This window comes from Hyaena hyaena, unplaced genomic scaffold (assembly GCF_003009895.1).
Source record: "Hyaena hyaena isolate Hyena2069 unplaced genomic scaffold, ASM300989v1 scaffold_438, whole genome shotgun sequence".
NCBI classification, from domain to species: Eukaryota; Metazoa; Chordata; class Mammalia; order Carnivora; family Hyaenidae; genus Hyaena; species Hyaena hyaena.
Window position 1 is genome coordinate 632321 of NW_024081071.1, and position 16801 is coordinate 649121.

The 16801-nt window shown below is 44.3% G+C and overlaps 1 protein-coding gene across 4 annotated transcripts in view; it reads right to left on the bottom strand.

Moving 5' to 3' along the window:
• TBC1D8 (TBC1 domain family member 8) overlaps positions 1-15365 on the bottom strand; it is a 122749-nt gene extending 107384 nt beyond the window's left edge. For all 4 annotated transcript variants that reach the window (XM_039253122.1, XM_039253123.1, XM_039253121.1 and 1 more), the window contains exon 1: positions 15091-15365. In XM_039253122.1, the coding sequence (XP_039109053.1) occupies positions 15091-15217 (127 nt within the window). In that variant the 5' untranslated portion in view covers positions 15218-15365. The remainder of the gene's footprint in view (positions 1-15090) is intronic.
• Between the last annotated feature and the right edge of the window lie 1436 nt (positions 15366-16801).

Here is a 16801-nt window from a genome sequence, read left to right on the forward strand (position 1 = left end):
GCTCAGGTCATGATCTCAGTGTGGGTACGAGCCCTGCATCGGGCTCTGTGCTGACAGCTGGCTCAGAGCCTACAGCCTGTTTCACATTCTGTGTGTCCCTCTCTCTCTCTCTGACCCTCCCCTGCTCATGCTGTCTCTCTCTCAGAAATAAATAAAAAACATTAAAAAATTTTTTAAAATAATAAAAGAAAATGAGGTTAACACAGTGAAGGGGATTTGCAGCGCACACCTGAGAATTCCAGTCCTCGGTTAATTACCAGAGTTAGTAATTACAAGAAAAAAATCATTCTAGATTAATTAGAGTAAGTTCCCTGAGGGCAGGACTTTGTTCTGTTCACTGCGCGGAAAAGAGCCAGGCACACATGGGCGCACAGTAAGTACCTGCTGAATGAATTTCTTTTCCATGATTTTCATTCTCTTAAAATTCAGCTATTTATTGACCACAACCAAGGCCTACCCTAACACCATAATGTATACACATGATATTAAAAAATCCTATGTCACAGTCACTTACAGTTTGGGGCAGGTGGGGAATATCTATACACGCCATCCACCTTGCTGCACATAGTAACTGGGACCCCCAACAAACCTCAACTCTTCAGAAAGCATATTACCAAAATGGTTGTTTCGATGAGAAAAACAGAAGGTGCTTAGTTCAGGCTCATAATAAAGTTATTTTTCCTGCTGAAATTTACTAATGGGTTTTGTTGTTAAGTTACAGGTGTATATTTTCTTATTATGGGCTAAAAATACCTCTATCAAAGTAGACAAGTGCTGCTGGGTTCACACTTAAGATTATTTTTTTATTTATCTTTTTATTTGGAAATAACTTCAAGCTTCAAGAAAAGCTTAAGGAATTAAAATAGGACAAAGAACAACATACACCTTTTGCCAAAAATCAGATTGCCTACCGTTAACAGCACACCTCATTTACTGTAGTATCTGCTCTTTCTCTTGATATGATGTGATATGACATAATTACACACACACACACACTTTTTTTTTTTATCATTTCGAAGGGAGGCCTATTCCCATGAATAGGGGCATTTTCTTACACAACAATACCATTGTTATCAACCTCACTAAATGTAACACACATGGTACTTTTATCTACCACTTGTATTCCAGTTTGGTCACTGACCCGACAATGGACACCCTTCACAGCATGTTTCTTCTTGAGTTCAGGACCCATTCTAGGGCTGGGCATTGCGTTTAGTCACGTCTCTAGCTGCCTTTAATCCTCAGCCTTTCCTGGTCTTTTACAACTGACATTTTGAAGACAAAGGCCCCCATGCCCCTTTTTTTGTTTTGACAATTTTGATCAAGTTTTTCTCTTTCTTTCTTTCCTTTCTTGAGAGAGAGAGAGAGAATGAGCACGAGCAGGGGAGGGGAAGAGAGAATCCCAAGTAGATTCTACACTGTCAGCACAGAGCCTAATGCAGAGCTCAAATCCACAAACCGTAAAATTGTGACCTGAGCGGAAATCAAGAGTCTGAGCTTAACCAACTTAAGCTCCCCTATTTTCAGTCTGTAATAAAAACATGCTCACATCTGAAATATCTTTATTCAAATGTATAGGTTTTTACACACAGTTTTAATCATTTGTTCTGTACTTAAAATGTACCTCTCTGAAGTTGTGATGGGAAAATCATCCAATTTATACAATTCGGATTCTAAATAAAACTTTTCAGGAATGTATGCAGCAGGATTATAAATATAGCAGATTAGAGCATGTGTTCTCAAAGCTTCTGCAATTATGATCTCTTTCAGTGTGAGTAAATCTGCCATTCAATTCTCTCTGAGATTCTCCTTCCCTCCCTCTCCCTGCTTCTTTCGCTTTCCATTCTTTCCCTCCAACCCTTCCTCCCATGCACACACAGACTTTCTAATGATCCTTCTGGTATAAATGGATGCTCACCTATGGAAATTCTCGTTTTGGATCTTACCAAGATTTCAGGCACTAGCAACACATTTCTGGCTTTGCCTATAGTTAAGGTTTCTGCAAATTTTAATTCAAAGAAAGTAAGTGTACTATTACATGGTTCCAACTTAACTTCTGGCTATGAAATATAGAGTACTCAAATCCAGCTTTCCAGGTGGTACAGGAAATTTTAAAAATCACACAAGAAAAGTAGCTTTTGCAGTGGGATACACATCCTATCAAAGAGAACTTCCCAGTTCTACAAGAGGCTCTCCAACACCATTTCTTCATACTTAGATGTCTTATTTGGATAAATGAATATAAGCAAAAGGCTGCAAGATAGAACAACAATGCATTAGCAACATCTGAGCAGTAGACCTCAGAATTGTAGCTTCAGCTACATCAGCCTCACCTAACAGCAATTCCCAAATTAATACAACAAAGTGTAATGTGATCATTCTTAGCCTCACCTGGCCACGAAGCTGGCTCAAGTACCTTACTTCAACTAGCAAGTGGCGGTACAGCAGACACACACCTCATATTTAACTTACCAAATTCAACAATATGCCCTGGCCAAAACGCAGAGGGAATACAACTGCTCATGCCGATCGCCTTGCCCGTCAATCAAGGAGCACAGGCCCCGCTGTGAGCTCCCTTGGGGGGTGCTGGAGACCCTGGGCTCCACAGAGGCCCCCAACTTCCCAGGAACTCCTCCTTGTAACATGAGATTACCAAGAAAGGGGCCCTGCTGATCATAAGGGTAATTTTTCAAGCAATTTTTGTCCTTCGTGTTGATTTTGGAACCTAATACCCACATTAAGAGGCAGCTCCATTATATTGAGATTAAATAGTATCCACTTTGAAGCTTGAATGAGTGTCCAAACTCTCCTTTACTTCAAAACCGTAAGGGAAACTAAAGGTTAAAACAAAAACACACAGGCGCATGCAAAATGCACGCAAAACGCACGCAGCTACACCCACACACATGGTTTTGGGACACTGGTTTTATTAAAACCTAATTTCTCCACCCAAATCCTTGCTGTGATTGAATCATTAACAGATAGAAGATCATGAGCTATACACTCTTAAAGCAATCTTAATGCCTTGCTTACATTTTACATTTACTTCTCATTATAACAGCAATATAACAGAAACTCAAAATCCAGCATTAGCTCAGTATGCTCCCAGGCTAAGTGTAATACCCAAATCTCTACCTGAGGTTGAACTATGCTGTTTCTTCCTTTTAAAATTGTGTGTCAAGCAAATACTGCTTCTCAAGTGAAAAAGTCCAGAAGTTCCTTCCAAGTTAGAAGGCTAACACATTTCCTTATGAAAATATCCCTATATCCCAAACATTGGGCCACAAATTTATTTAAAACTCTGTTGAATGGACTTGATAATTCAGGATAGCGAAACTTCCTGATCAATCTCTGTAATTTACTGAAGTGATATTTAATCTGTATTTTCCTTCTAGAAATAAATCCTATTGTTTGAATCCCAGTAACATTATTGATAATAAAAGGTTATTTATATAGTAAATAAATGGTAACCCACACACAGGAACTCAACATGGCATCAAATGTCAAGCAAGAAACAACCCATTTTTAAGTTGCCATGGTTTTCTTGAAGAATTTCTTTTGCCTGGTGAAACAAGCACCATCTAGTGCTGACCCAGCATCCCTGGGATCCATTTACAATACTTCATCCTTCTGGTGACCAGTTACAGATTCTTTGAGGGATTTTTCCCCCAGTACTTAGTATTTAACCTTATTCCCAAATCAAAATTTCCTTGGGAATTGTCTCCTGAGGTCCTGCTCACCTGAATGCCTTACCTCCTTTGCTGACCTATTCAAGCCTAGCCATGGCTCACTTCCAGGCCCAGCAGCTACAGACGCAACATTCAACAGACCTTCCATTTCCTGACAAATAATAAATTTGTGGTTTTTCCCCCTCTTTGTTTAAGTCTCTATTTTGAGAGAAAGAGAATCCCAAGCAGGCTCCACACTGTCAGTGCCAAGCCCAATGTGGGGCTTGAACTCATGAAACATGAGATCAGGACCTGAGCCAAACCCAAGAGTCAGGCCCTTAACTGGCTGACCCAGGAGCTCCAACAAGTAATAAATTTACAATAATGACTAAAAACCAACCGAATCCCACCTTGATGAAGCTGCCTCCCCGTGCACACCTACTTCCTTCCCACCCATCCACTCCACCATGCCTACCTGCACCCAAACTGCTCTCCCTGAGGGAGCCAATGTCCCTGAAACCTTTTCCATACCATACTGCAGAGTCCATCCCTCTCCCCTACTTCTTTCTTGAATACACTTTTCTCCTGGCCTCTTGGAAATACACTCTGCTCATTTCCTCCTGACCACTCCTCTGTCCCCTCTGTGTTTTTCTCCCCTACAAGCCTTTCTAGAAAGCTCACAAGCACATCAAACTGAACTTGTCCAGAAGAGCTTCTCAGAGTCCACAGAGCTCTCATACATGCTCTTTCCTTTGCTCAGAAGGCTTTTTCCTCCATGTTCTACCCAGCTAACATCATTCTATGCACCTGGCGGGTCTTAGATGAGATCACAGGTCCTCAGAAAAATGATTCCTGACACTCCTAACCTAAATTAGCTTCCCCATTATTCCCTCTCATCGCCCGCGCCTCTCTGCACTTACCACAATCTATAATTCTGTCCTTCGTGGTTTAATAATCACTCCATTACTACCACTAGCTTTTCCCATTCTTCTAGATGATAAGCTGCATGAGAACACAGGGCCTGGCACTGCTGAATGAACTGTTTCTTTTGGCTTTTTCTTCTTTAAATAAAAATAATTAAACGGGGGTGCCTGGGTGGCTTAGTTGGTTAAACATCCGACTCTTGATTTTGGCTCAGGTCATGATTTCCTAGTTGTGAGATCGAGCCCCACATTGGGCTCTAACCTGAGCATGAAGCTTGTTTGGGATTCTCTCTCTCTCCCTCTCTCCCTGCCTCTATCCCACTCATGCATGCATGTGCTCACTTGCTCTCTCTCTCAAAAAATAAATATTTAAAAAAACAAATAAATGGATTGACAACATATCTAAAAAATATAACAATTTGAAGTACAAAATCTTCTACTGTTATTACAAACCTCTTAAAATAACACCAACAATAATAATTGTTTTTCAGGTTAAGAAACTGAGCCCCAGAAGGAATGGATTAGTCACAGAACCACATCTCTGAAGCTAGGTAAGAGATAAAAATCATAAACTTGTAACTCTAAACCAATTTCTTCTCTAGAGGAAAAAAAATCCAGGCTATCTTTTAATTTCAAATAAAAGTACCTGACTAGATTAGACGCATTTCTGAAAATAGTTCCTAAGCCTCAGTGAAACTGACACACCCCACACATGCTAGACATTTTGAAGGCTAAATATAGTTTACCAAGAGAACAAGTATCTGAAGCACGGGTAATCCAAGAGCAATCATGGTCCATAAGGCAAGAATGCAACATTGCTTCAATGCCTCTCCTTCTCCCCATTACTCATACAGTGATGGTAATCAGAAAAACTGCCAAGCTCTCCGCAATTTTAGATTTAGTCTAGATTTTATCCAATTTACATGTGCATGTAAAAAAACATAATTCTACCAGGCTCAGTTGGAAACACAACTCCCTCATGACCTTCCCTACTCCCCACTTCCCAGCCTCTGAAGGGAACCACTTCCCATTCGTAATGGATTCTTTTTGCATTTACCTTCACCTCTCTGATTGTATCACTATTTCTTGAATTTGAGAGCTGAGCTTTATAGTAAAACTCTGAAACCTGGCCTAACCTACACAATGGCTGATTTTCCCTGGAGTTAACAACTGCCCAGAATTCTTGACTGATTTAGCTGTGTATCAACAATTTACCCACAATTCCACTCCTAGTGCACAGACCTTCCTTCAACATGTGCAAGGATGGGAGGTGCTCTACCAATCTCTCTTCCCCCAGGAGCGGTCTTGAAGCCTTTTGGCCTGTTCCAATCTGGACTGAGGGGTTTCTCAGCTGTCATTTCGGGATTTCCCTTCACTATCACCCTAGAGATTCCCTTTTAAGGACCTTTTCAAACAAGTAACAAAGCACAAACTCTTGGGGGAAAAGTCTGTACTTGACCACATAAAACTTAAGAACGTTGGTTCTTCAAAAGACCCAAAACGAAAATAAAAAGTCCAGTCATAAAGTTACACATTTTTTTTTATGGGGCGCCTGGGTGGCTCAGTCAGTTGAGCATCTGACTTCGGCTCAGGTCATGATCTCGCAGTTCGTGGGTTCGAGTCCCACATCGGGTTCTGTTCTGGCAGCTCGGAGCCTGGAGCCTGTTTCGGATTCTGTGTCTCCCTCTCTCTCTCTGCCCCTCTCCTGCTTATGCTCTGTCTCTCTCCGTCCCAAAAATAAACAAACTATAAAAAATTTTAAAAAATAAATACATTTTTAATACTTAAAAAATACAGAACACATAGACACATGTGCATGTACACACCAAAACACACACACACAGATCCTAAATTAAGAAAAACATACCTCCCCATGTCTTTGAGGTTATAGAGCCATGTGACTTGATTTTGCCAATATAAAGTGAACAGGGGCTCCAGGCTGGCTAAGTCGGTAGAGGATGTGACTCCTGATCTCAGTTTCATGAGTTCAAGCCCCACACTGGGTGTAGAGCTTACTTAAAAAATATACAGGGGAACCTGGCTGGCTCAGTCAGAACAGTGTACAAATCTTGATCTTGGATTGTGGGTTTGAGCCCTATGTTGGGTGTACAGATTACTAAAGAAAAAAAAAACTTTAAGTCAAGTGAATGGAAGGGACAGGTGTCATTTCCAAGTACAAACTCTAAAATCCAACATGAGATTCACCAAATTCCTTTCCTCCTTACCATGTAACCATAGAAGCATTAGGAATGGAGCCTCCATCAGCCCATCTTTGAATGCTTACAAGAGAAACCTGGGAACCCACACTGGATATATAACATCAGGGAGAAATACCACACTGGACATATAACACGAGTGAGAAATAAACTAATGTGGATCCACAGAGATGTCTGGGGTGTTTGTTACCACAGCATAACCTAACTTAACCCATTATGGTGGATACACCCAATAAGATCACTCACAGGTATATTCTCCAGAGAAACTTTCACACATATGAATGTCACAGAAGAATGTTCATAGCAGTATTAATAATAACAAACAACTAGAAAGCCAAATATCAGCTGACAAATGAACAAATAATGGATCACTATCCATCAATGAAAATGAATGAATTTGGCTATATGCATCAACTTGGTTCGATGTCATAGAAATATTAACTATATATACATATATATGTAAAACTATAAATATAACTGGGATGTGGAAAAACAAGCTTCGGAAAAAAACATAAAGTAAATTATTATTCCTTTTGTATAAAGTTTAAAAAGCACACAAAACTAAAAAACGTATTGATTAGGGAGAGGAATATAATCAAGAAAGCACACAAGAGATCTTTTAAACAATGAAAATACTCTATTTTTTTTTAGTAACAGGTAATGGGTATTGTATTCCTTATACTTTATATTTGCATTATGTACTCCTATGCACACAGATTTCATATTTTAAAACTTTAGGCAAACTACCATCCTATTTATTATTTTTGAATGTCCATTCTCCATCAGTAACTACTTACTCAGAATAAAACCAATCACAAAATACAGTACCCTTTCCTAAGGAGAACTTATTTGTGGCTGTTTATTGTGCTGCTGATTTTCCCTTCCTTTTTTTTTTAAAGTAAAAAGCAGGAAGCAGAAAAATAAAATCTGGTGGAACACCAGACCCACCAAATGTTCAAGAATATTAATGACTCAACTTCGCAGAGCTGTGTCAGTTGGCTGGTGATGTGCTGGGGAAATCATGCCGCGTCTGTACAGGATCATTTACATAAGGGTTACCAACGGGCGGTTATAACAGCTGGGCTGGCGCAGCTGACCAACTACTGCTAGTGCTTACAGGCATGCAGGGCAGGCGTGAGAAATAGCAATGACAACACTCGATATTATTTATTCCTGCTTTTTGCATAATTCCCATTTGCAGGATGATACAAAACATTTCTCAGCCCCAGAGGCTCACACTTATCAATTCTACTTGGACATCCAAGTATTCACTAAATATTTATTGAGTGTTCCAGCAAGAGAGACTGTTCCAGGGCTGGAGGCATGGTGTTGAGGGACACAGATCTGGGATCTCCGTCCTGGAGCTCATGGTCTGGTTCCCTAGAAAGTGATAAAGCCACAAATGGCCACATCATGGCAAACAGTGGTGAGTGCTATAAGGTGAAGCAGAGGACGGTATAAGAGGATCAGATGAGGGAGGGGTCCAGAGCACCATCACCAGGCAGCTGAGCTCAGGCTGAGATCTGAAGGGTATCAAAGGGAAAGAAGAATTAGCCAGGCAGAGGGGGAGGTGAGGGCACCCCCAGGCAGAGGGGACAGCGGGTGAAAGTCTTGGGAAGTGCCTGACAAGCTGTCCTTATCAGAAGGTGAAGGAGAAAGAGCCTGGGAGGTCACACACAATAACAGCTCTTGCAACACCCAAACAGCTATTAAAACGTGCTCAGGGCTGCTTTTCAATACAGATGATTAGTTTTTTAAATTAGGGGGGAAATCGGTCTTGGAAATTTGATCAGATTTACTGCTTTCATTTAAAATAAACTCCTCCTCTATCCAATGCTGCCAGAATATAGAGTCACGATCATAAAATCCTATCCCTTCACAGCTAATAAATGAATGCTTTAAAAGCTACAAGCCTCTCAATCATTTTCAGCTCTTCCTAAAGAGTTCCAATTAGGCTGAAAAGGCTAGCCTCTGCTACAGCACCACCCACACATTTGTACCTCATCTTATTCCTCGAGGGACACAGTCCCTGCCTTGTTTACCTAATTACAGTGCCCTTATTATGCTTTTATTAAATGCAACTGCTGGAAACCCCAAAGTTTTATTAATGGCTTATCAGCCCTTAAAAACGTTATCAGTTAGTTATTTTACCTGTATATCTGTATTGGAAGATATCTTCCAATTTATGCTCTTAAAATCAAAGTACTTCCTTTGTGTTCCTTCCTTAATGTGCTTTTGGAAAATAAGACTAGAGCATGGAAGACTCTAGAGATAGTACCTAGGAAGTCTACACAATGCAAAGGCTGCCCAACTGAACCGAAGAATTTTGTTGATAGTAAAGATTAAGTCCACCAACAAATTCAAGGGCACCTGGCTGGCGCAGTCAGTAGAGCATGCGACTCAGGGTTATGAGGTCAACCCTCACGCTCACTGTGGAACCTACTTAAACTAAAGACAAGGGGCACCTGAGTGGCTCAGTTGGTTAAACATCTGACTCTTGATTTCGGCTCAGGTCATGATCTCACAGTTCATGAGTTCGAGCCCCGCATAGGGCTCTGCACTGACTGCAGAGCCCGCTTGGGGTTCTCTTCCCCCCCCCCCGTCCCTCCCCGGTTCGTTCTCTCCCTCCCTCCCTCTCTCTCTCTCTCTCAAAAAGTAAATAAACTAAAAAAAAAAAAAGCAGGCAAAAATCCACCAACAAATTCAGCTACCTAAGCAAGACTATAGCCAAGAAAAGCAACACCCAAGCTGGGCTTCACCAGTTTCCAATCTTTCAATGGAATCATTCTGAGCAAGGCTCATGACCCCACACGAATCCCTGGCGTCAGTTTCGTATCCCTGTTTGGGGGACACCGTCCCAATCATAGTAGACAATTCACTCTGCGCATAGTCACTTGATGCCTGGGACACCAAAGTGAAGTTCCCTTTATTTACTAGGATTTAACAAAGGATTTCAAAGAAGCTCTGTAAAACAAATCCTGCTAGCACAAATTGCTATTTAAATATTTAACTTTCTAAGGCACCTGAGTGGCTCAGTAGGTTGAGCGTCTCACTCTTGATTTCAGCTCAGGTCCTGATCTCACGGTTTGTGGGATGAAGCCCCACTTCAGGCTCTGTGCTGACAGCATAGAGCCTGCTTGGGAGTCTCTCTTTCCCTTCCTTCCCCCGCTTGCTCTCACACTCTTTCTCTCAAATAAAGTTTTTAAAATAGTTTAAAATATATTTAACTTTCTGGGGTGCCTGGGTGGCTCAGTCAGTTGAGCATTTGACTCATGATTTCAGCCCAGGTCATGATCCCTGGGTCACTGGATTGGGTCTGCACTGAGTATGAAGCCTGCTTAGGATTCTTTCTCTCTCTCTCCCCCTCTGCCCCTCTCCCCTGCTTGAATTCTCTTTCTCTCTCAAAAAAAAAAAAAAAAACAAAAAAAAAACAAACCACTAAAACAAAGCCAAAAATGAATATTTAACTTTCTGGGGTGCCTGGGAGGCTCAGTCAGTTGAATGTCCGCCTCTTGGTTTCAGTTCAGGTCACGATCCCAGGGTCATGGGACCAAGCCCTATATTGGACTTCAAGATGAGCCTGGAGCCTGCTTAAGATTCTCTCTCAGAACACCTGGGTGGCTCAGTCAGATTTCAGCTCAGGCCATGATCTTGTGGTTAACGAGGCTGAGCCCCACATGGGCTATCAGTGCAAAGACTGCCTGGGACTCTCTCTTCTCCTCTCTGCCCCCCACCCCTGCTCACTCTCTCTCTCTTTCCCTCCCTCTCTCAAAATAAACATTAAAAACAAAAAGATTCTCTCTGCCTCTTCTGCTTGCTCATGCATGCTTCTCTAAAAAAAAAAAACTTGTATTTATCTTTCCAATTATACTTATTAATACTGCAGTAATAGATACATGTTTTTTATATCCTTCACTACAATGCAAACTTCTTCACAACCCTTTTATTCTAAGAAGCCCTCTTGTTAGTCAATTTTTTTAAGTGTTCCTTCTCTTTTTTTTCCCCAGACTAGGTGGCTAGCCCAGGTAAGCCCCTCCTATAGTTCTAAGCCTTGTTTGAATTGGAACCCTTGGGCATGGCTGCTGGGAATTTAAAATGGTATAGCCACAGTGGAAAAGTTTCTAACCCTTTAAAGTAAGCTTTCTTATTGTCCCTATCTTGAGGTTGCTACAACTAAGGCTCAAAGAAACTAAATAAACTAGCACAAGGCCTCTCTGTCCATATTTGTAACCAACATATGTATCTTGACTCAAAGCCCTTATTTTCCACTACACCATACTTCCTCCGTGATCCTAGCTATTTTGGAAACTGTTAGCCCCTCTTACAAATGCAATGACAGGAACAGGGGCTGAAGGTAAACATTCTGAAAAGTAGAAAACATCAATATATTCTTCAAATTACAACTTTTTAACTGTCAGCCTCTTTGGGAAAAGAACTGCAAGGTTATACAGAAACGCACATAATAGAACACTGAAAAATAAAATCCTTCAGAGGGGCATATCCAGGTGGTGACATTAGGTCTTTAAAGCTATATTTGTGCTGCTCATTTTAAGTGCTTCAGGAAGCACCGGAGGAGAGGGCAGCGATGGTGTGTGCTTCTGTCTATACCTCCCCAATGCTAACTTCTCCCACTCAGTTCTCCCAGAGCTGACTGAACTTTAGTAACAAATATTGCTTTTTTTTTTAAATAGTTTATTGTCAAGTTGGTTTCCATATAACACCCAGTGCTCATCCCCACAAGTTCGTAACAAATATTCCTATCCACCTGAATCTAATGTAACGTTGTGTGTCAACTACACTGAAATAAAAAAGTTAATAATAAAAAAATATTCCCACAGGTTGGAGACTGTATTTAAGTGAATACTTTTATACCTTGACTTCCTCCCTTCCAGAGCAAAGTCACTTCTGTCCCAGGAGCTTTGGAAACGTTTTATAACACTGTATTCAGCCACACCATGTTCTAAATGGAGGAAAAGGTGGCTGCCTCCCACTACTGTCTCCAAGCCCAGGACTTCCTTCTCCAAACAGGTCCCAGGGGGTGGTAACAGAGGCCGCCTGAGAAGCTGGTGCCATGATCCTTCCCCACCAAAGAAGGGAGATACCAAAAAAAAAAAAAAAAAAAAAAAAGACAGAAGGAGGAGGTCTGTTTCCCACCCATTCCCTCCAGCTTTCCACAAAGTCAGACTGCCAGGTAAACAGGAAGTGGAGGAGAGAGAGAAAGAGAGGGGAATGTTCCTGTCCCGTGTGATCAGCTCAGCCTCAGTCAGAAAAGCTGGGCCTCCACTCTCACCCAACTTTCAAGAAAAAAAGTAGAATCCATCATTCATGCATATATTCATCCACGTGGTCACCCTACAAATGTTTAATGAGCATATGCTATGTGCTAGGCACCATCACAGGTAAAATACTTGCCCTGATTGAACAATCAGTAGGGAGAAACTATGAACCAAGTGATTAAGTATATTGTATATTAGAAAGTGAGAAAGAGCTGTGGAGGAAAATAAAACTGGAGATGTATATAGGGAATGTGTATGTGTTAGTAAGAAGATTCATTCCTCAATGAAACGAAACCTTATTTCTGAGGGTATGCAATTTTTAAACATGTCAGACTAAACATCAATGGAGACTTCGTATGTTTCAGCTCCTACTAATAACAAATTCAGCACTGCAATAAAAAAAAGACTTATTACCACTCCTTTACATTTTATTTCCAACCCTTCCTATCCACCTCTACTTGCTTCTCTCCAAAGAAAAGCCTAGAATCAGTCAGAATACCCATCACATTAGCCCTCATTATTTTCATAAACTATTTTCAATTTTAAACCTTAAAATAAATTGTTCAAAGTCTGCCAAATCAAAATTCTACACATTCTGAAAACCACCACCAACATTAAGCTGCCCTCTGTGTCACAGTCTTGATTTTATAACATTCAATAAGTGGTTGGGTTAGGACCAGCCCACTGGTGGATGTGGTAACTCTGGGTTGCTCAAACAAGCACAGCTACCTTAGTTGCTATCCAGCTACATGGCTGAAGGTAAAGCAGCCTAGGAAATGTCAAGCTTTCACAATCAACAGAAGGTTCAGAGTCCCCAAGAAATAAAGTGTCATCTGTCTTTTCATGGGGTATTTTTTTTTTTGGTTGATCATTATTGCCTTTGAGAATATTATGCATATTCATTGTAAGCCCAAACCAAAGTATCACCAAGTAAGGCCAAAGCCATAGGTATGATAAAAGAGATCTTCTTGGTGCACCTGGGTGCCTCAGTCAGCTGAGCATCTGAGTCTTGATTTTGGTTCGGGTCATGATCCCAGGATGAGACTGAGCCCAGCATCGGGCTACTTGCTGAGTGTGGATCCTGCTTGAGATTCCCTTCTCTCTCTCTCTCTCTCTCTCTCTCTCTCTCTGCTCCTCTCCCCAGCTGGCACTCTATCTCTAAAATTTAAAAAAAAAATTAAAAAGACCTGCTTGATTTTGGATTGCAAGAAGGAGGTGGACTGCATCATTTTGAGTTCATCACAGACACAGATGCTGAACAACAAAGCCAGGCTCTCGGGAAATCTCCTGACTCTCCATCAGCATCATAGCTGAGGCTCTGCCCAGCTTGTCTGGACCTGTCTCCCTTGCTGGATGGCGAATAACCCGACGTCTTTCCCAAAGCAGCCTCAGGAGTACCCCACACAGTCCGCATGCAGTGAACTAAGCGATGAAAACACTTTCCCAGCAGATGATACATATGTTTCCCATTTCACAAACCCTCAAACCCTGTCCTCACCCTCTACTAAAGGAGACCATTTACAGGCCAGGTACTGGGCTAACACACCAAAAATTAAGATACACTTGCCCTCAAAGGACTGGTGGGACAAATCCCCCCTCTGGCCTCTTTGTCTCTGATGTGCTACTCAGGGGCCCCGCCAAGGCCTCCATGGCCTCCTGCCTCCTATACTAACTCCCTCCCTCAGAGGGAGTTAAAACAGCTCCCAGAGCAGGCCCACCTGCTGTCCAGCCTGTCCCCACTACTCACCACCACCGTAGGTCACCCCACTACCCCTTTCATCCATATTCCTCAACTACCCCATCACTCTTCCATCCAGAATGCCACCAACTCATACCCACTCCCCGAGACTCAGTGAAGTCCACCCTCTTAAGGAACCCTACTACCAGCTTTCTCACCTTCCGGGTCGAAAGTACAGGAAGGATAATTCCCTTTGCATTTGGTTCTGTTTCAGGGCCTGTTGATCACATTCCCCCGCTAAACTTCACTCCAGGAGAAACTCCCCCAGAATAAGCAGACAGTGGAGTCACCAACAGTGAGGCCAGGAACCCCAGCTCAGTCCCCTGATCTCTCTCTCCAGCCTTAGTTTCATTCTCAGTATAACGAGGGATGTGATGGGAAACAGATCTAAGGTCTCCTTTACTTCACATTCCAAAATTCGTAAATTCCATATAGATTCCCTAGACACACATGAAAAAAGCTAATAAACTGTTCTTCCACTGACCCGTTTAAACAGGTGGCCCAGCTATGCAAGCTGGCCTCAATTTTTCCAAATGCTTGATCTTCACACAGCCTTGGATAGTAACTTTCAGAAAAAACGCTTTGTTTTCTCATCAATTTTACAAGCCTGAATTTTTTTCCTCCCATCACTGCTTGGAAGAAACAAGCGGGGGAGGGGGTAACTGACCTGCTCAATTTTGCTACTAAGAACATAAGCTTGCGATTCGCACTGCCTCGGTTTCTCCTCCGGGCGCGCAAACGGTCCCCGGCCCGCCCTGCCTACACGCCCGACAGTCGGGAATTGCCAGGGTCCGTGGCGGTGGGCCGGCCGTGTGTCCCCAGCTGAGACACCACCTGGAGCCTCGGGCGCGTCCAGATGGCCGAGTCGGGGCCGGCCGGGGCGCACCCCGCTGTCACCTGGCCCCGCACAGCGGCCTGCGCTCCTCCCGGGGCGGCCCCCGCTCCCTCGGCTCGAGCTCCAGCCGGCGCTTCTCCTTCGATTCCTGAGCCGTCTGGCCTCCAGGCGGTCACTGGGCCAGGCAGCGAAGGCACCTGCCTCGGCCGCAAAGACGCACGAGCCCCCAAGTCCCTTTTGCCACAACCTCGACGGGGGCTTGCAAGGGAAATGCAGAAGAAAGAAAAACAAGCCCGAGGCAGGGCCGTCCCGGCCCGGCGTCTCCCACGAAATCGCCGCCTGCGATGCTCTGCGGGCTGGGAGCCGCGGGCCCGGCGGGGAGCGAGGTCCGGGGCCCGGCCGGCTGCGCCCGCCCGCCCCGGCGCGCCCCTTACCCGTGAGGCGTCCGCCCCCCTCGCCGTGCCCGCGGCGCCGCTGCAGGATGAAGTAGCAGCTGCTCTTCTGAGTCACCCAGAGCTTCAGGGCGTTCTTCAGCAGCACCTCCTCGGGCTTGAGCCACATCGCAGCGGTCCGGCCGCGCCCGCGGGCCCCGGCTCACATCGCCCCGGCCGCCTGCCGCGCCGGGCCGAGCCCGCTCGGGAGGAAGCGGCGGCGGCGGGGACCGCAGCCAGCCGGCGTCCTGCGCTCTGAGAGTCCCGGGAGCGCGGCCGGCGCAGCTCCAGGCTCGCAGCCCGCGCAGCCGCGAAGGCCCCGCCCCCGTCCAGGCTCCGCCCGTTGCCCCGCCCCGGTCCCGCCCACGGACCGCCCCCACCCCCACCCCTCCCGCTCCCGCGACGCCGGCTGGGTTTCCGAGTCCCGGCCTCTCCAGCGCACAGTTCCGGAGCGGAGGGAGGAAGTCCCATCCCAGCTGCCAGGTTCCCCACTCCTCTCTCCGCTGCGCTTGCGGGGACCGCCTCGACTCTTCTTCCTCCGCCCCTCCTGGGAGGTGGCTTGGGAGCGCAGGACTTGACTCCCCGCCCCTCATTCTGAGAGGAGGAGGAGCGAGGGAAAAGGACATCTTGTTCTCACAGCTGCAGGTTGCCCAACGGAGGGCATTTATTTGTCTTTAGGGGAGCAGAATGCACCCAGAGAACCCAGGTGTGTTTGGAATAATATAGCATTTAACGCAGGGAACATTTTTACAGGTAACAAAAAATAGCATTAAAAATGAAAAGCAATTACTTTCCAAATTTTGAAAAATGCTTGGCCCACGTTTTCCGTGCTCTCACAAGGGATCCTGCCTGAAGAGGCAGCTGTGATATTGTAGGACCCCAGACAAGGCATCAGACCAAACTCAATCTGGACTTCCTTGTGAGTGCAGAAGACAGCGATCTTAGGGCTTCCCTGCAGGTCCCCTACACCCACCGCAATCAACACAGTCGCGTTTGTTCTAAGAAAATCGAAAGGCTGGGAAACACGGAGTAGGTGATACTAAAGAAAAGCTGTAGGGAATGTAGAGGTAGGGCTTTTAAAATGAGTTATTTCCTCAAAGCCGTTGTAGAAATAGACACAATGGTAGCTGGCCTTGAACAGGCTCGTGGTCCTTCTAAGCAATGTCCTCAGAGAGTCAGTTAAATCCAACACCCCTCCGGAAAGAGAACTAAAGGGAAACTCCCATCAAAATGACCCTCGGGTGTTGACAGAGGAGTCCCTGACGAAATGTGACTGTTAATTAGGACAGAACTGAAAAGTAGAAGTAAATCCCCCCCACAGAACATGTGGGAACTGAGTGATATCTCTCACTGCAAGCCAAGAAATCTGCAGAGGATCAGAAGGGACCAGCTCAGAAACTCGAACCTAACTGGGCAGGTTCGAAGCCATGTGAAGAAAAGAGACCTGTGGGAAGGACAAACAGAAATGACTGCCCAGAGGGCAGGGACCTCTGTGGTTGAGAAGACAAGTCACCAACAAATACCCTCTGAGTAAAACTGAGGAAGAAAGTCAGCTATAATCAGAGGGATATGGGTGCAGTGGAGCATACAGAGCATCCAGGGACAGCAAGAAAATACTCCTTCCAGAAATATTCACTGGAACCTCCCCCTCTCAGACATGCTGCCAGGCCCTGGAATTGCAGAGAAGAATGAGAGACAGGCCCTGCCCTGATGA